Genomic DNA, 19,294 nt, shown 5'->3' with positions numbered 1-19,294 from the left:
TCAGCTTTTGGAAGTCATTAACACAAGCAAGTCCAGAGAATGATCAGGCTCGCCAGAGACTGCCAACTTCTATGCAACATAGAAGAAAAAGAAAGTATCAAACTACTAAGATGAATTGCTCCTTGAAAACAAACAAAAGACGCATTTCAGAAAGGTGTAATACTTACTGAACTTGGTTCATGCTCTCAGGGTAGAGTGTGTGGCTCAAAGTACAGGTCTTTCCAAGTGGTATGAATCCTATAGGAATCTTACTGAAAGCAGCCTGGACACATAAGGGGAGTAAATTAACATTTGCATCAGCTGAAAGAAGCTTTCTGTGTGGAGATCACAGCTGTGTCTGATATCACCCCTTTGGCACTAAGCTGCCAGGCACCTCCTTAAATGAGGCAATAATACACAACGACTCAGAACATGGCATCCAAATCTCTGAACCCACCACTGCCAACAGGGTACAAAGGAGCTCTCTGTAATCATTACGAGCATTGTTACATGCAGGTTGGCAGACATGTCCTAACTAATGCATGGGTTCTGTCAGCAATCTGCCATCTTTCTTAATACTGATGGTGGCAGCGCAAGCTCTGCATCTCATTTACCATTGCAGAAATCCCCATCTGACAGAACACCCTTGCATGGCAAAGAGATTTTCTCAGTTAAGGAAAGGAAATTAATTGGTTCCTCTGGCATCCAAGTGATGAAGCAGCAGAAGGTCTAATTTTTGGAGATCACTGACCATGTTATTTTTCTGTAGCACAGTTCAGTAAAAGGGCTTGTCGAAGGAGCAAGTTATTACACTGCACCTCATAACAAGCTGTGCTTTGTGGAATGTTTCAGAAAATCAACGTAAAGCACTGCATATCACAATGTACCATCTCCCTCCTGGGTGGTGCTCCTAGCAGCTCCAGGATACTGCAGATCCCCACTGGCTAAATAACATCTATCTCACTTCATGCCCACCTGCTCTCCCTTGCTATCTCTGTCTCACCTGCAAGTGTTAACACACCTCAAACACCCTTCTCTCATTTTCTTCAGAATTGCTTTACAGCTTGCAAAAGACAGGCCATTCGCAGCTCATGCGGTCAGGCTCTGCCCCCTTGGCTACTAGGATCTATGCTTCTGGAATACCTTGCACAGACTCTTCTTCTCCAGACAACAGTGGTATGACATACCCGGGTGAAAAGGGAAGCAGAGCACAGCGTGAGGGGGCTGAACTGCAAATCCCTACTCGTAGGACAGAGTGATATGAAGGATGAGAATTCCTTGGCCATAGACATGATGGCAATACTACATTGCAGTACTCTACCCAAAATAGTGCTGGATGCAGAATTTTCTATGCAAATCAATCCCAACTATATCAAGATAATAAGTCAAAAATAGAGATGAAGAACTAGCCAGTAAAGCCTCTAAATTTTTTTTTCCAGAATCTTCAGATTACAGAGGTCTCAGGGATCATCTACAATAATACTAAAATAAAAAAAATGATGCCTCAGAACTAATACAGCTGGCACCCCCTTAAAAACACTGGCATAGTTGCAGAGTTTCTCTTGTCACATTCAGACAAAGCAACTGCCTAAAGAGATGCAATTCTAGCTGCCAAGTATATCATCGTAATCTTGTCTGGATCATTTAATTGAGTTTTTGCCAGCTCTTGCCGGAAGGTTTTGGGAACAATGATCCCCTCCTTTCTTCGATAACACTGTCCTCCCTCTTTGAAAAGAAAAATCTCTCTCATTTCCATTCTGAGTGTTCCACCTTGAGAGGTTACAATTTGCTTTCCATAGCCATCTACACAGGTAGATATTCACAGCTTGAAAAAATGGCAAAACAATCATAAAGCAACAGGAGCGCAGCCATAAGCAAATTCAGTTTCAAGCCTGTATAAATACAAGAAAAACAAGTACTTTTGCCCAATGCTTCTGCAAAACAAAGCAGCATACACAGCTGTCTATGGATCTTTGACAATTGTGCATCGGGCTTCTCAACAATCCCTGCTCTGAAGCTGGAAACTTCCCAAAGATGAGGCTTGGGAGCCATTGCACTCCGTGAGAAAGGGAATGAAGAACAATGGGAAGAATTGCAGGACACTAGCATGGCTGACTTATCATGCAGCACGCTGGCTTGGGATTAGTAAACCGTAGTATCTGCAGAAAAAAAGCTGGGACCAAGGGGTCACAGTGGATACACAGACACTTTTCCTAAGAAACGGACAAAATTCTAAAAACAACAAACTTCCTCACCTCATCAGCTCTGCGGAGAAGTCCAGTTATGACCTGAAAAACATGGGAAAGCCTTAATCTTTGAGAATTTTATTTTGCAATTACAGTAGAAAGCTGTGAAATTCGTATACAAATTTATTCTTTGGAAAAGATTTAAGAAACAGCTTCTCTTTTGGAACATGTGACTGTTGCTTGCATGGGAAAGGATGCATGCTCAGTGTGCAAACATGATGGGAACAGCGGGGTTCTGAGTGCTTATGAGTATATGCTGGCACCACAACTGATGCCAGTGTAAATGCTTTAATGTTGAATAAACCCAGATAAATCCCTTCTGTATAAATGCAAGAACCGCAACTGGTCAGTGTGTGATTAAGAATAATAAATTCTAAGCTCAGGAGAAATTTGCAGATGTATTCCAACCACTTTCTCTTAAAGTCATTGTACTTCATTTAGCCATTGCCTTATGAAGCCAGTAGTTAGCATTCCTGGAAATGCTTTAACAAAAAACAACCTGCCTTGAAAGAGAGTACTCCCCAGTTATGCTGGCAGTTTGCTCCTGTCATTAATTGTCTTGACAACAGACATTTATTAAATGCATAACATGCTTTGGCATCACTCCCACTTAATTTTTAAATTATTTGATTCCCTCTCAACAAAACACACATTCATCCTGGGCAGTACAGATAGGCTAGTAATAAACTTTGAAAATTAAACCATTAGAGCTACATTACACAGAAAGGAAAAGTTGGAAACATTTCTCCTCAAATAATTTTCTCATTCTAGAATGAGAAAATGCCAAACATTCTTGTTCCCCACCCCATCTCCCATCATCACTTTTAGGCAAAAAAACAGCTATCAGAGTTTCCTTATTCCAAGAAGCTCAAAAGACTGACTGAAAACATGGATGCTAAAATAGACAAATCTTCAGTAATAGATGTTGTGATGCTGTTGTCGCATTACACAGACTCAATCTTCTCACCCTCAGCTTGGCTATGATTCTCAACAAATAGGACAAAGCTCCTGTAGTACCTCTTGTACTGTGCCATCTCCTCCTGCAATAATGATCAAATCTGTGTTTTCCATCAGTTCCAGCAGCTTTTTTGCTTGCCCTTCATAATCAGTCTGAAGAAACAGAAATACAAACGTGAGAACTCAGGTGATTATTTCTAGGATTTCTCTTCTGTAGAAAAAAAAAATCTATCCATTTGTTTAATAATTATTCTCATATAAGCACAAAGTACCGTATACTTCTTACATTACATTCACTGAAATTTCTTCACCTTATGAAACAAACCCCTTGCCTAGTACAATATAAAAAGTAAACACGCATACACAAAGCCTAAAAGAATACCATAGTAACTCTCATTCGGTGGATCTAGATTATCCAGCAATAATCAAATTTCCAAATAGTTTTACATTTAAATAAAACCACAGGCAAACTACACTCTTGCAGAAAAAAGTCCCATCACCTTTAGCAGCCAAGGTGCTGTATTTCTCCTGAAATACAGGATCAGCTACATGAAAGGCCGCTGCCCAACAGCAGGCTAGGAAGCTGCTGACAGCTGCTTCAGCAGTAAAGAATACACCGACTTTCTAAACCACCAGAACTGTTTTTTTTTTTTTTTTTTTTTTTTTTTCAAAATGAATGCTTTTTGCAAGGACGTTTCAGTCCCAGTTACTGGCCTAGCCCTGTTTTGCTAACTTTTCAGATCTGAAGTTACAACGTGTCAGTTTTAATTCTTGCAAAACATTTTTTGGTCTTAGGCTAGGGCTATACATTTTCAATGAACAGAAAAGGGCATTAATAAAAGCAGCATTTTAACACCAAACAACAGCTTACAAAATTATTCCAAGACAGGAAGATAACTATTAGGGTACTTCACTGCCAAGACATAGTGACTACTAGACAATCCACATATCACAGCCTCAAAAATCTGCAAAAAGATCAGAATCCCTTCATGTTTACTTTTTGTTCTCCTTCCAAAGAAAACTTCTCTGCTAATTCAGACCATTACAGCTCAGCGTTCTGCTTTTGTGATGGGGATGTTGAATTATCTGGGGATACACTGAAAAAAAATTAGTGGAAAAATAAAAGGTTATTTTTAATTAATTTGAAGAGTTCCACAGCACATCAAAGTTCCTCGCTTCTGAATTCTGCAAGTTCAGGCAAAACTGACAGTTTCAACAGCGATGGGCATGCACCACTAGCCAGCACGCAAGTATTTAGAGATTTTCCCCTCAAACATGAATTACAGAAGGGCTGCTTTAGACAGTCAGACAAGTAGATGTGCTGCTTTAGCTGAAAATTAAAAAGTCCGTACAGAGTTTGTAAATTAACTGTGAATTAAAACGAAAAAGATTAAGTACTATTTTAAAATCTCAGTAATTATTTCCTCCTACCAGATGCCTATGGGACAACTAAGAATTTCAAGTATACCTAAAATTGAATTTCAGTTCTTCAAGAGCAGAAAGCAAAGCGGACAATATATCTACATTAACAGAACCTCTCAGTTCTTACCTTAACCACAGTTACATCCAAGCCAGATAAGTGCAAAATTGGAGCAGCATTCTTCTCAAAAAGGTTCCTGGCTTTACTAGTTAAAAACAAGGGAAAACTATTTCAATAATCTGGCAGTTAAAAAAAAAAAAAGGAAGAAAAAAATGAATAACAACAAGAAATATAGTTAAAAACAGAGCATACAATCTACACAATCAGTCACCAGACCTGCCAGTCAGGAAAGATGAGATTTCATTTGTTTCAAATGTGTTATATTTCTAGACTCATATCTCAGATGTCAGCTTTTTTGTTACAGTTTTAATAAATGCAGAAGAGGTTATCTGGCTTTCTACAAAAATAATTTTAAAAATCAAAACAAGATCTCCAGAGAGAGATTTATTAGAAAAATTAATGACTTACAGAGCAGCAGGCTTTAATACAACAAAGAAAGTCCATTTGGATTTTCAGAAAGATTAAAAATATATATTTATTTACTTTTACATATCATTAAATAAGTCTGGAAGCAAAATTTGATCTGACCTTCTTTTGTTAAAGGACTCATGCATTTTATGCTTGTAACCGCCTAATAAAATAATTATTCATTAACTATATGTTACTTAGAAGTAGAAATATGAGACCAGAAGTCAGAGACTTTAATTTATTGACACTATGCATTTTTCAGTCATGGGTGTTTTGAATAAAAGCACGTAAGTTCAAGTCCTCCCATGTCAGATATATCATTTCCCTGATATCATTACTGAGATGCAACTGATAGCTTAGCTGATTAGCAGAAATAGACATACATCATATCCAAGATAACTGTTTTCCACTAATGAATATGCAAAAACAGCAGCTGACCTCTTCCAGGAGTCTTGCCCTCAGCCCATATTTAGCCTCCCAGTTTGTAGGCACATCCCTTTCAAGGACAGGTCCCTACAGAAGTAAGATCACTGCTGGCTAACTTCAACTCTTGAAGCAATCAAGGTCATCTCTTATTTCTATAGTTTTTGAGAAGGGAAATGTGCCACATACAAAGGTATGTGGAGGAATGACAAAGACCCAAACACAGGATAAAAGAAAATTTATATATATGTATATATATTTGAAAATAATTCTTTCAACTCAAGCATCTAATTCTGTTCTTCATTGTAATATTTTTGGTGATAGATATTTTGGCATAGTTACACAGCACCAGCTTGGCATCAGAGGGGGGCAAAAATGAGCTCAAAAATTTGGCCGGCTTTTATAGTGAATGGCAGATTAGAAAAACAGAATAAAGCGTAGGGGAGGGGAAATTTTACCCTTTGCAAGCTGCTGGGTTGAGGAACACTGTCGCTTTCTTCAGTGGCATACTGGAAGGAATCAGCTGGTTGCCAAAAACCTTAATAAGAAAAAAAGAGCACAGTTCGATTTCCCTTTTAAGCACATTAGTAAAGCAGTTCAAAATAATGCATCTCCCCAAATGTCAGTAGGCTTTCACTTTCAAGCCTCATGACAATCAAATGACTTCCATCTGCAGTCATTGTACAGGTCTCCTATTCAAAGATCACTACGCTTAGCAACAGCTCACACCATTGTCATAAGAAATCTTTAGCTCATTTTTACAGTTCAACCAATTTTTTCTTTTTTGGTCAAATTCTAGTTGTCTGGCATGGGAGATCCAGGGAGAACTATCCTTGACTCTAAGGTTATTTGATTTTCCCATGTAATTCTCATGCATCTGCTTGCCATCTTCTTCTTGCGGCTTCTTCCACTTCTGTCCTTCATTTCTCATTATCTCCTCTGCTTATTTTTGTATTATTTTTGTATTTTCTATGCTTAAGTTTTTGAAAATACAAAAGAAGATAATCACCAGAGAGTTTGCCCTCACCTATGTGCAAACCCAGTGTTTTCTCAGACACTTTTTCCTCCTCCTCTTTATAACAACCACTCAGTTCCTCTTCATCTTTTAATCCAGTTCCGAACAGATGCCTTGATTTTAAGTTCTTTGAGAGTTACTTCATGCAGCCTCTTGTGCCTTTTAGCCATTTGTACCTATGTCCACAGCTTTTCAGCACAGGAGAGGCACGAGAAGGCAAGGCTTCCACATATTACTTTCCACTCTGCAGACTTCTTTTAGCTCATCTAAAGGCATCCTCACTACCACACAAATCAAACTGGTTTGGGATACAAGGCTGACAACATTCAGCAGTACCAACCAGAAGCCCTGGAAATAAAGCAGGAACAAAAGGCTACTGTGCTGAACATGACACTGTCATCTGTCCCTACTTTCTTTTCCCTTTACTTTAAAAGTTAATCCCCTGGCAGGAATTTTTATATTGAAGAAGGCAGACACTGTGCACAAAACACAGTAGATTTTAGTGATCATTAGCTGTTTAAAGTTGAAATTACTTCCCCTTGCCAACTTCGCTCAGGAAGCCTCAGTTAGAAGTGTGCAGCTGGCTATGTCACTTAAAACATTCAAATTTCTTCTTCAAGAAAGAAGAAGGATAAGAGAAGTTGCTAAGAGTAAAGGAATGGTCAAAGAAAGGGAAATAAATCAACAGCTCTTTAGTTTTACCACAAAATTAGCTGGCAAAATGAACTATGTGTTTTATTGCATTTAGGGGAGAGAGGGGGGGCAGGATTGGGAAAGACAGGAGACCTCTGGCACGTTACTGCTGTTAAAAACAATTAATTATTTACTTGGGGGAGCACGATGTGATGTATTTGCTTGCTCTAAACAACCTAAAAAGGCTTATAAAAAATTTAGGAGTACTGACATGATCATTTCTTTATATAATATACTTAGACATTTATGTTACATATGGGGGCACTTCTAAAGCAAATTCAGATTTTTAAGACAGGAAATAAAAAAATAATAATGCAACATTTTCAAAGTTTTGTGGGTTTTTTTGTTGTTGTTGTTTTTCTCCCAGAGCCCAATGTAAGGAAAGCCAACTTAAAGCCATTAAAAATTGTTATTAAATATATATGAAGCTATTATTTAGGAAAGGCAATGCCTTTTTCAATTCCTTGTTAAAGCAAAACTCCTGGTGTTGCGTTTCTGGATTCCTAGTATGAAACTTACTATTTTGCAATTATGAAAACCCCATTATAAAAAGGCTTTACGGTGTTTTATGAACACAAACAGAGAAACAATATTCCATCACGGAAAACCATTCCCGCTTCACAGACTGAATTTGTCACCTAAGCACGACCTGTCTCATACAGACCCAGAGTGCACTAACATCAATCAGAGAGGCCACGTCTGCAAAGGCCATAGCTGGCTGACACCGGTTTGTTTGGGAGAGGGAGGTGTAGAAGGTTTTCAGTTTGGTAAATGGGTTCTTCATTGGGGAACCCTTCTGTAATCATTTGCTACCCCAAGGTTGTCATTGCGAACTGATATTTTAATTCGGACACGCACGGTGGAGTTTTTGCAGGAAGTACTGCTATAGGGGATGCTTTGGCAGCAAGGCAGGTTATCAGCAATTTGGTATTGTTCTAGGCTTAAGAACTCAAACAACTTACATAAAAATAATAGGGGGCCCCTCCCACTTCACTCAGACCAAGCTTTTTCTTGAGTGAGCCTGCCTCTATTTTTCTCAGCACTTATACAGCGCTGTAAACACAAGTAGCATTTTTCAAACAATTACAGATTGTTGCTATTCCAAAGATTAAACCAGACATTTAATGCCTTGCTACTGTATTGCTGTGCGTTTTCAAGCTGTATTTGGCACTGACACATCAGTGAGAACAGAAATTACAGCATGAACTTTCTGGTTCATTCCTTTCTAACGCAGGAGTCTTCTGCAGGATATCTTCCCAAGCTTTACCCCCCTGCAATTGTAGGAAGCTCTATTTCATTTATAAGAATAAGCTTCAAATACTGAAGTATTAACTGCTATTTCTGGGGGAAAAAAAAAAAAAAAGCTATTGCTTTGATATCTGTGCAGTGAAAATGAATACAGAAAGCATAAAAATGAAGAACAGGTTCTTTGAGTTGGTATAGTCAAATACTGTACGTATTCAACTCTGAAGGTATCATTTTTGAAAGCAATATTTTCTTTTTTTTTTAGTTATTATATTTTTAACTATAAAATTATTATATTTTTTTCCTCATTCTTCCATGAGACTTGAGCTCCCTTACATCTATTTTGGCAAAAAATTCCACAGTCCAGATCAAGTTGCCGTGAACATCTTTCCTTCAACATCTGGCAGATAAAAACTGGGATTACGCAGGTGCACCGCTGCTATAAAGCAGGGTAACCTCAAGCAAAGATCTTTAATGAGAAAAATAATGTTCAGCATTCTTCTCAGGCTCCAGTACGTAGCAATGGGAGCAGTATCACGCCCTGCAAAATCTCTAACATCTGGCATGGAGAAGTGGGTTTAAAATTAAATTTGTTTGAAAGAGGTAGAAAGACTCTTAAAATCCTGCACGACACCACCGAGGCAACCAGAGCTATCGGCACAGCGTCCTTGATGAAGGCGCTCGGGGATGAACAGAGAAGGGTGAAGTCTGCCCAGCGGAGAGCTAACTGAAGCAGTTTGCCCTGCCTCTGCCCTGACAACACGCCTCGTGGTGGATCTCAGATTGCAGTCTCCTGTCTCGTCTTCTTTCTACCAGAAAATTTCAGGCCCAGAGGAATGCAGTCAGCAGAAAGAGAGGCCTGTGTAGCTGGAGCAGTCACTGAGGTGTACCCCAGCGATAGCACCCCAGCTTCGGGCTGGAGGCCGGCCGCCCTTCGGTGCCTGAGCAGCAGGACGCAGATGGCAGCATTGTAAGGCTCGTCACGGAGAGAGGGCCTGCTGGGAGAAGCCCAGGAGCCCTGCACGGCCAAGATAAGAGGGGATTTTAATCTAATTTTATCACTTTAGATGGTATTACCTCGGCTTCTTGGCACGCAGCTCTTCGTAGCAGGTTATCGCTGTTAGGTAAGACAGAACGGAGAGTGGACATTAGGTTGAGTAAGTTTAAAACAATTTGCTCATTTTCACGATATAGGTCTGTACCCTTTTTACACATGCTTTAACAGCTCTAAAATAAAAAATACAGGTTCTTTAAGGCCTATTTAACACACGTTTAAGGATAAAATGCCCTTGTAAACACACATGCATAATTTTTATTTTTTTAACATGTACACGCAAACACACAGTGTTTTCAATAGTAAATCAAAGCAGGAAACAAAGAGAAGGATGCCAAGTGTGCTGAGATTACAAAAGCCACGAGACACTGTACAGCTGTGATTTAATTTTAAATTGCTACATAACTGTACAACTGTACTCCAATCTAAGTTTTTTTTTCAATGCTAATATTACCTGTTTTTTACACCGAAGGTACTTCCCACTCTGACAGTACAGAAGAGCGTTAGAGTAGACTTAAGCATAACTTACATGGACTTAAATCTGTGTGCCTTACAACTGCGAACTCCCCCATCCATCGGACTGTAAGCTGGACATGTTAATGCAGCACATACCACCCAGCCAGGTCTGTGCATGGACTAAAGCTACAACTCAAAGCGGTGAAAACCACTCACCTCACCTCAGTGAGATTTAAAAATAAAAAAGAAAGTGTTGGTATTAGACGTGCCACTGATGGTCATGTCAGAAAGAGATTCCAGGCTAATCCTTGTGCTTGTCATTGGTGACGGACAGCCACACCAGAGACTGAGCTACTGAGTGCAGAACACAACGCAGTTCTTCTCCAGACCCAAAAATGCCCTTTTGGGACTCCCGGACAAAAAAGAGAGTCCTGTTCTGCAGCACCCGGTCTCACCTGTCCTATAGATGCCAGACACTTCCCGCTCCTTACTAAAACCAAAAAACTCCATCAGTTTTCCCTTGGCAGTATCTGGCAAGACAGTACAGTCTTGCCTCAAAAATCTCCAGTACAAAAAATCAATACCAGTTATAGTCAGCGTAACACATACCAAAATTAACATATTAGACCCATTAAAGGGACTCAAGGCCAGCCATGAAAAGCAATCGACTGGGAAAGCGGCACACTCCCGCCCCAAACTGTGCTCATTGGGCCAAATTCTGCAGCCGAAATGGCAGAAGAGAAGGCAAAGCCTTGGCCAGAACAATGGACCCAAGGAGGAGTGGGATCTGTCCCATTCCACAAGCCTAGACTATTCATCTGTCACTGGAGCCATATAAATCACTGCTTCTGACATCATCAAAAGATGCTGCAGTGCCCTGAAAGGAGAAGTCGGGCGACTTTAGGTGAGATACTGAATTCTGAGAACATAACTGTGAAGAAAAAAAAGACAGATTTATTCTTAGTCAAAGTAAAAAGACTAAGGGAGAACTCACGCATGGAAAAAGAAAACATGTAAATGATACCCCATCAAGATAACAAGTAACTGGAATGTCTAAAAAAATTTCCTTGGAGGCACAACAATGCTTTTAACTGCCACGTTATCTCCTTAAGACCAAAGCAGTAAGCCATTTGTATTAACTACCTGAAATATTACTTAGAGGAGCAGCAGGCCTGTGTTTGATTGCGCTAATCTAACGAAAGAGCACCAGATCTAATGACAGAGCACCAGTTAAAATAACTCTCTCTGCACAGGTTTGTGTACGGAGCTAAACCCGAGTGCTGCAGCTAATTCCCATTCAATCACGACAGCACGGGGGGCTGCGTCCACGCTGCCCTGCTGATTACAAGCCCTCACACACGGACTTTTCCCCCACCCGTGATTATGTATGGCTAGAGGAAATACAAAGCAATTGCAATGTCAATATATAAAGCTGAAATATTATGGGGTACCAAGAAAACCCCACTAGCAAATGATGGCTGCACAGCTGATCCATTTGCGAACTGCAGTCCTGACCTCATTAACAAATTCTAGTCAAGTCTGCGTCATCTGATTGCTGCACATCGCTGCTGCTTTGCTCAGAAATCAAGCTGGGTCACATCACCAGCCAGTCTGTTTCCTGGTGCCTGCAACCTTATAATGCCTGCAGCGTTGATAATCTTTAAAATCGAGTCCAGCATAACTTTCAAAAGCACTCGAAAGATACTGCGTTGTCTGTCCCAACCTGCAAATACCCCCAAAATAGTGATCAAGAAGCTGTGAGAGGCCTGCAGCCACAGCAAGTGGCTTGGGACAACCAGCTCCCCTGGAAGCGACTGTACCATGAGTGCCTAAAGCAGCTTGGATGTGAGATCCCCTTTCAGGCAGGGTTACCAGCATTAAATCTAAGACTCTGAAGTATGTTCAGCCAACAAGAAGCCTAAAAGCACTCTGTTTGACCAAAGCTGTGCGCACAGGACCAGTCTCCAGAGCTACCACAGAACTCCTTCCAGAGTTTATCTTCACAGAGAGCATTTTGGCTGCTTCCAACACAACAAGACCACAGCATCCTCTGCTTGGTATCAGCCTTTACTTCCAGCTTGGCTTTGGAAGGACATGAAAGACAAACCTACGTTTGAATCAGCTTTACCCACGAATTAGAATTTATGCCCCACGTTTTTTGATGAAGTTTTGATGAAATAAAGTGGGCCGCTGAGGAAGAGATATGCAGGAAGGTGACCAAGTGAGTTATCACTTGGCAAACACTCAGAGACTAACGCTCAAATTACAGATAAGAATAAGACTCAGATTGCTGGCAAGCAGTCAAAGGCCCAGATGCTTTGCCAGCATTTTCTATGGAGAAAGTCAATACTTCAATGCATACAGAGCTCGGCTGAGTATCTGAGGGGTCCACTGCCTCAGTGCAATGCAGAAGTCCCCGTCCTGACCAGCATGATCACTTACCCAGCGGTACCACTGCAATGCTCTGGCCAAACTGGACAACCAGTTAAGCTGAGATTAAACTCCTGCTGGCCTGCCGTCGCTGGTGACTCACTGCACCACCTGGACACACAGCGAGCAGCAACAGCCCTCCTTAGGAGAGCAGATCCAGGGCAGGAACCGGGAAGTGAGAGGGGATTCCAAATCCGGTGGAAGCTTTAAAATAATCAAATGGTATCTTTTCTTGCTGTTTTATTCATCAGTAAGGAACCATCTCAAGAAAAGACAAAATACAGAATACAATTCAAAAGGTTTTTAATTTTATACTGTGACTCCTTACACTAATGAATTCACTGAGCACCAGCAGCTACCACACAGAAACACAGCCAGAATTGTTATGTGCCCTCTTTCCATCCTACTAAGTAAGAGACAAAAAAAAAAAAGCAAGTTGCTTACTTCTCTGCAATTAATCTCATCTATGTTAAACAGAAGTACAGCACTGCATATGAGCACATATCTGACAATCTGCACACCCTCTAGGGTTGGATCTGGTGTACCTGTCGTATGATATGCTGTTGGTTAAAATGAAGTTAACACACACATTCATGTAATCCAGAGAAATTAAAGGGAAACAACCTCACATGTGACAACACTGAGTTCCTGTCTTTCTTCTTCAATATTCCAAGGGTATTTGCTATCTCAAATGCAACACAACAGATTTTACAAGTATATTCCTTTATGAGAACCAAAGGAATTTTAAGGCTCACCAAGGTTTTATAAGAATAGCAAGAGGGTTTTAATTAAAAGTAGTTCAACCAGACATTATGTCTATCACTCTACATCTGAAAAGCCTTTGCCACCTCCTGACTGATGTCTCTTTTGAAGAGGTGCTCTCCATTGCATTACGTATCTAGAGTGGCTGAATCACAAATGGTGAAGGGGAAACCAGCACAAAGCTTCCTCTGTACTCTTCCGGTTCATTTAAAAAGCCCTGACTTTTAAACCAGTCGGCGTTTGCACAAACACCTCCAGAGATGAAAGGCTAACACACTGATCCGAAACTAAATGCTGCATGAAGAAAGTAAGACTGGGCTACGAAGCTCCTTGGCCCTTACAGTTACTGTCACCGACAACCTTCAGTCTCACTCGGTGAGGAATCCTTTCACTCCAGTGCCCCTCTCTCCTGTACAGCCTACATAGCACAAGGGCATCCACATCAGACCCCTGGTGCAGCCTGCTGGAAGGAGACAACCAGCTCCATTTCCCCACAGGGGAGATACACACAGGTCAAGTCTGGAGAAGGCAACATTATTCTCGTCCCTGTCTGCCCGTGTAGCATCCTATAAAGTCTTAAGCCAGTACCCCAGAGCTCTTCTGTCCCTACAGGCATGCAGAGACTGACTACGGAAGAGTAGCCATTTATTTGCAGGACAGATTGTTACTTGCAATGGCTCCACTTAAGGCAGACATCATAGCCTCTGCATCCAAAAGAAGAATGAACCTTGAGAAGTCAGAAAAGCAAGTTATCTTCTCCTTGCCAGAGAAATAACTTAGAAATTCCATGAGAATGGAAAAGCCAAGAAGAAGGATGCAGGAGGGGAAAAAACTTTCTTCAGCTGCAAATAAATGAGCAAGACCTCAGACAGCTAATTCCAGGAAGTCAGAGGCTAATCTGAACTGATGCTGTGCTAAAGCAAGCCCCTTCGTCAGAAAAACTGGTGATGCCAGAAACTGAAGCATAAGACTTCGCTAAACCTTTAATCTGTTCTAAAAGGGCAAATATAAGTCTAGCAAAGTACGCCTGATGCATAGTAATTTGGCCTCGGATGTCGACAGCAGCAAGCCTCACGGCCAGCGCAGCCCACGCGCGGCTCCCTCACTGACCTCTCCAAGCGCTGCCTGCAGCAGGTTCTGCACGGGGTGACGGCACCTCACACGCTCCCCAGCGCACCTGGTACATAAGCAATGACACTGGGGATGACTGAATGTATCAAAAAAACCACAAAATCCATTTGGAGGCAAAACAGAAGGTGCAGAGAGGGACCCTGGCCTATCCCTGCTGTCCAGCAGCCACAAGATAAGGCCTTTGCTGGGCACATGGTAGCAGGGAAGAGCTGCTGAGATAACCTCAAACTTTTACACTCTTGCCACCAGGCTTGTTTGTCTCTCCTTCTTCTATTCTCTGGTTAAAATAAACCTCCACAGAGAACAAGAAATGGCTAAACAGTTGTTACTTTTTCCCAAACTACTTAACTCTCCAAAAGCACTCTTACAGCTGTGCTGCACTCTGCATCAAAGTCACACAGAGCTGTTTGCCATCACAGGATTTCCTACCTTGCATTTCCTATGTGCAGTAAGGAAATGGTGTGTGTTTTCCCTTGCAGATAAAAAGGGAAGATCGAAGAACAGGATGATTTTTCCCCCACTACATCACCTGGGTTAAAGCACTGTGCCTATATTCGGTGTAAAAAACCTCTGAGTGCTGAAATGTAGATACCAGCAGTTCCCTTAGTCTTTTGCCTCTCATGTTTTTCTCTTTATTCACCTTTGGTTCTGACAGCACATCACCTACGCTGTGATCACTTTCTCTGTGATCCTAAGCTGTTTTCACAGGTACTGCGAGAGAACCGCGCAGGGAGTGAACACAGCCAAACCCCACGGCGTACAGGCACACGAATTCACAGAAACAGGCATAAAGGGGAGGCTGGTTGTGCCTGACGCTGCTCCTAGGCCCCCTCAGGTGCCCACTCCCCATGTGCACAAGGAGCAGATTTAGCCTTTTTCCTAGTGCTCTGTCTCAGTAGCTCTCTCCAGCACCCAGGGCAGCCGCGCTGGCATCCATGGCAAGAGGAGGCCAGGGGAGAGGCCACGCAGCGTACCTGGGGTGGGCACGGGACTCTCTGCCCCAACAGCCAGCCCCTCACAGGGATGCTGCCGAGCAATTTCTTCCTCCGTCCTTTTTACATTTAGTTTACTAAAACTGGCTAACGGGTATCTAAAACAGCAGCAGCATTTGTGATGACTTATTTGCGTTTTGCTATTTTATCTGGACTCAAAGTTGAAGCCTTCAGAAGGAAAAGCGGAATGCAAGCCCAAGGACTCACTGAAGGAAGGCATTACAAAGCCAACCTGTTGAGCACCAACACCTCTGCTTACAGCACGGCCATACCCCGCACCTCTCTGCGGGCCGGTGCGTGTAACCACGATGCCACCAGCACTTCCACACGCCCAACATCATTCTCCCTCTCCCCAAAACCCACCCTACCATCCTCGCCCTCCACCAAAACCAGAGGTGCTGGGGGAGAGTTTTTGGCTGCTCGCCTGCACCCAGCGGAGCCCTTTAGCTGCAGGCGAGCAGCCAGCACCTAATGCGATTTAAAATCTCCCCGGGCCCCGACCTCCCCCTGAAGCCGCCCCCAGGCCGGGGGCCGGCCGCTGTCGGAGCCGCACCCCCCTCAGCGGCCCTTACCGGTGCCTGCCGTGCAGCCAGCTCGCCCCCCAGCCCAGCAGGCCGGCCCCCAGCGCCGTCTTCTTCCAGTGGCTCCGCAGGGTCGCCAGCACCCTCCTGGCCCCGGCCATGCCGCCGGGGAAGCGGGCCCGGCCGCCGGGAAGCCGCGCTCAGCCCGCGGCCGCCGCCGCCCGGCTCGGCTGGAAACGGCTCCCCCGGCCCCGCGTTCCGCACGGCCCCGGCGGGGCCCCGAAGTCGCTTAAAAGCCCAGATCCCAAGAAAAAGCCTTTTCACGGCCCTGCCGCTGTCCCGCCGGGCCGCCCAAGGCCACCGCCAGGAGCCAGGGGAGCGGTGGCCCCACACAGTTGTCTCGCAGAATCACAGAATCATTAAGGTTGGAAAACACCTCCAAGTTCATCTGGTCCAACCATCCCCCTACCACCAATGCCACCCACTAACCCATGTCCCCAGGCACCACGTCCAACCTTTCCCTGAACACCCCCAGGGACGGTGACTCCACCACCTCCCTGGGCAACCCGTTCCAGTGCCTGGCTGCTCTTTCTGAGAAGAAATGTCTACCGATTTCTAACCTAAATGTCCCCTGGTGCAACATCCAACATACAAAACAATCCCAGAAACTATTTCTAAAGGTCCAGACAGCTGTCCAGATGGCGTCTGGCCTAGGAAATGCCTGGGACTTGCTGTCTAAGCCCCAGCAAGTGGGTGCACCAGGAGAAACGTCTCCAGCCCCCCCGGAGGGCAGGCCCTGCTCGTGGGGATGCCATGCGGCCCCAGTGTCACGCAGGGCGAGGGGGGGACGTGAGCAAGTGACAGGTCCCAGCTCCGCAAGGGGACAAGTGCTCGGACAGCCCAGGGGTGACAGCCCCGTCCAGCCTTCATGCCTGGCTTTGTCGGATGCCTGGAAGAGCACAAGCAGCCACAGAGATACATCAGGGAGGTGCTGAATGTGCTGATAAACAAAGAGATCCTCCCCGTCCTGTGAAAAACAAAAACTCAAAATGAATCGTTGACTAAATAAGTGGTGTAAGGAAGCGCTCTGCTTTTGGAGAACACTGCCCTCCTTCCACCAGGGCTTATAGATTGGTGGTGACAAAGACCCCGTCTGCACGGGACCAGCTGGTTGGGGCAATGAACTTAAGGCTGGGGAGAAAATTTGTCTCAGAATGCTTTTTTTCCCTCTAGCAAAATGCCATCTTCATCAACGTCCAAACATTTACAAAAATATTAGGGTCAATAAAATTATTTTTACATAAAAAACTTCCCCAAATCTTTCTCCTTCATGATGTCTGGTTGGGATGTGGGTAGTAACACATGAGGGCTGATGGAGGCCGCATGTGGGACTCTGGATACGCAAAAGTCTGCTCTGAAAGAGTCACGTTGATGCAGAAGAGAGTCCAGGAGCCACTCTGTTGCGAGTGATGAGGAAAGCAGATTAAAACTTGCAGGTTGGTTTCTCTTCTGTAGGTTTTGTGTGTGTGTTGTTTGTTTGTTTCCATCATTTTGTCTAGTAGAAGATTTGGGATTTGTTTTTCTAAGAAAATCATTAAAAGATCAGTTCCTGATGAATATTTCAGGCACATCCTTGTCCAGTAGACATTGCGTCCCACTGAAATATTCCAGGTTCATCTGTCCAGCGCATCTCAGCACAGACACTTGATGTGCTGCTGAATGTTCCAGGTGGTGTAGAGTGATTAAATGTCCTACTTTTTTTTTTTTTTGGGGGGGTGTCCCACTTTTTGTAAGGGTTCAGGTGGTGTGGCCAACTGCTAACAGCAACAATAGGAACAGATACTAGTACTCTCATCCTACTTTCCTTAGCTTACGAAAATATAAAGATTGTTTGCTGATAAATACTTTTCAAATTCGTAATTCTTATGAGCTGCCACAAATAATTTACAAAGATCTGTAACTTCCTATTTCACAACCAAGTCTACTGAATATAGTTATGTTTATTAACAACGCTTCCAAAACAACCTTGAATTTTTAAAATAAAGCCTTTTTAGTATGCCAGTACATGTTCAGAGAAGTCAGAATAATGCTGAAATATGTGAAGGGCCTGACTATCTCTAAGATGGCTGAATGGTAATTTTCCTGAGTTCATATGCACGAAAACACATTTGAGTTAATATAAATGAGACATTTCAGCTTGAATAATAGTTGTCTTTCCACATCGCTAGCAAAGGGTCTTGACCCTGCTCTAAGCAGCAGGGTTGGGCTGGACGAGCTCCAAAGGTCCCTTTTCCCACCTCAGCCATTCTGGGACGCCATCTGAGAATTTGGCCTGGGAAATTTGAGATGGTGCTTTTCAAAGACAACTGCCCTTAGAAGAAACACTGCAGAGAGCAATGACAGATTGTGCGCTTATCTCATTACCTGGCTTTACTTAGGATGCAGTGTCCATTCCGAAAGCCCTCCTGGCAAACATGTCCTAGTTTTTGGCTGTGGCAGGCTGATCACCCTCAAGGTAGATCACACCTGCTGTGCTGCCGCATGTACCAGGTAGTTCCTTTTTAGCTCTCCCAGCTTTTTGCATGTCAAATCAATAGAAGTAGGTATTAGAGTACGTGCAATGAAAAATGAGAGGATAAAGGTCTGTTTTTGAGCATCCTCCACTTTATATGCTGTAGTCATTTTTTGGCCAAGTAAAATGCCTGCTACCTTTTTCAGAAAACTGTTTGGAGGAGGCTGAAGTGTGTGTTTAATTTTTCTTTGATTGCTAGATGGTTTGTGTAAAAAGAAGTCAGTGTTTGAAAAGCTGCCCCACAGCTGTGATACTTGACTTGGGATGTGTCACCTAAAATCACCACACAAGTTGTTTGTGAAGACAGGTGTGTGCCTCAACCCAATTACTCATATCTGACCCATTTTTAAGAGCATTTTTTTTTATTATCCCATCTGTACCATCAATGTCAAGTCTGTTAGCAGAAGAAGCTTCAGATACATGACCGTGCGTCAGGGACATACTTGTTTGTAACTTCAGTAAAGTCATGTGCTTGACCAGCTGAGCTCCCTTCTTAGCTAGAGAATATGGCAGAAACAGTAGGGACTTGGTTGTTTGTTTGTTTGTTTGTTTGTTTGTTTGTTTTTTCTTTCTTTCTGCTGCTTAGCAATGCCCTACAAGTATATGTACGTAAGTATTGTCAAGGACAGAGAATGATTTAGTCTCCTTTTCTGTGCAGCACAATCCATCCTTAAATCCTCACCTCAGCTAACTCATCTCTGTTGGTGTTTTTCTGTCATGGTTGTTCCTCTGGGAATAGGATTGAAGTTACTGATTTCATCACTCGGTACGTAGTTTTGAGTGGAACCTTCTAAAAAAATCTAAGGAAGTTGGGAACAGAAGTCCTGTTCCCAGCCACCACTTGGTACCGCTGGAGGTTTATTCAAATTC

At 43.0% G+C, this 19,294-nt stretch overlaps 1 protein-coding gene across 2 annotated transcripts in view; it reads right to left on the bottom strand.

Moving 5' to 3' along the window:
• Positions 1 to 16,288, bottom strand: part of AGK (acylglycerol kinase) — a 31,644-nt gene extending 15,356 nt beyond the window's left edge. For both annotated transcript variants that reach the window (XM_080582605.1, XM_080582606.1), the window contains exons 1-7: positions 15,904 to 16,288; positions 9,584 to 9,623; positions 6,012 to 6,091; positions 4,732 to 4,807; positions 3,243 to 3,335; positions 2,235 to 2,267; positions 168 to 262 (exon numbers count right to left, since the gene is read on the bottom strand). In XM_080582605.1, the coding sequence (XP_080438731.1) occupies positions 168 to 262; positions 2,235 to 2,267; positions 3,243 to 3,335; positions 4,732 to 4,807; positions 6,012 to 6,091; positions 9,584 to 9,623; positions 15,904 to 16,013 (527 nt within the window). In that variant the 5' untranslated portion in view covers positions 16,014 to 16,288. The remainder of the gene's footprint in view (positions 1 to 167; positions 263 to 2,234; positions 2,268 to 3,242; positions 3,336 to 4,731; positions 4,808 to 6,011; positions 6,092 to 9,583; positions 9,624 to 15,903) is intronic.
• Between the last annotated feature and the right edge of the window lie 3,006 nt (positions 16,289 to 19,294).

Source organism: Anser brachyrhynchus, assembly GCF_964034855.1.
Source record: "Anser brachyrhynchus genome assembly, chromosome: 1".
Lineage (NCBI taxonomy): Eukaryota > Metazoa > Chordata > Aves > Anseriformes > Anatidae > Anser > Anser brachyrhynchus.
The sequence above is the reverse complement of the archived record's forward strand: the minus strand, read 5'-3'. Positions and strand labels throughout refer to the sequence as shown.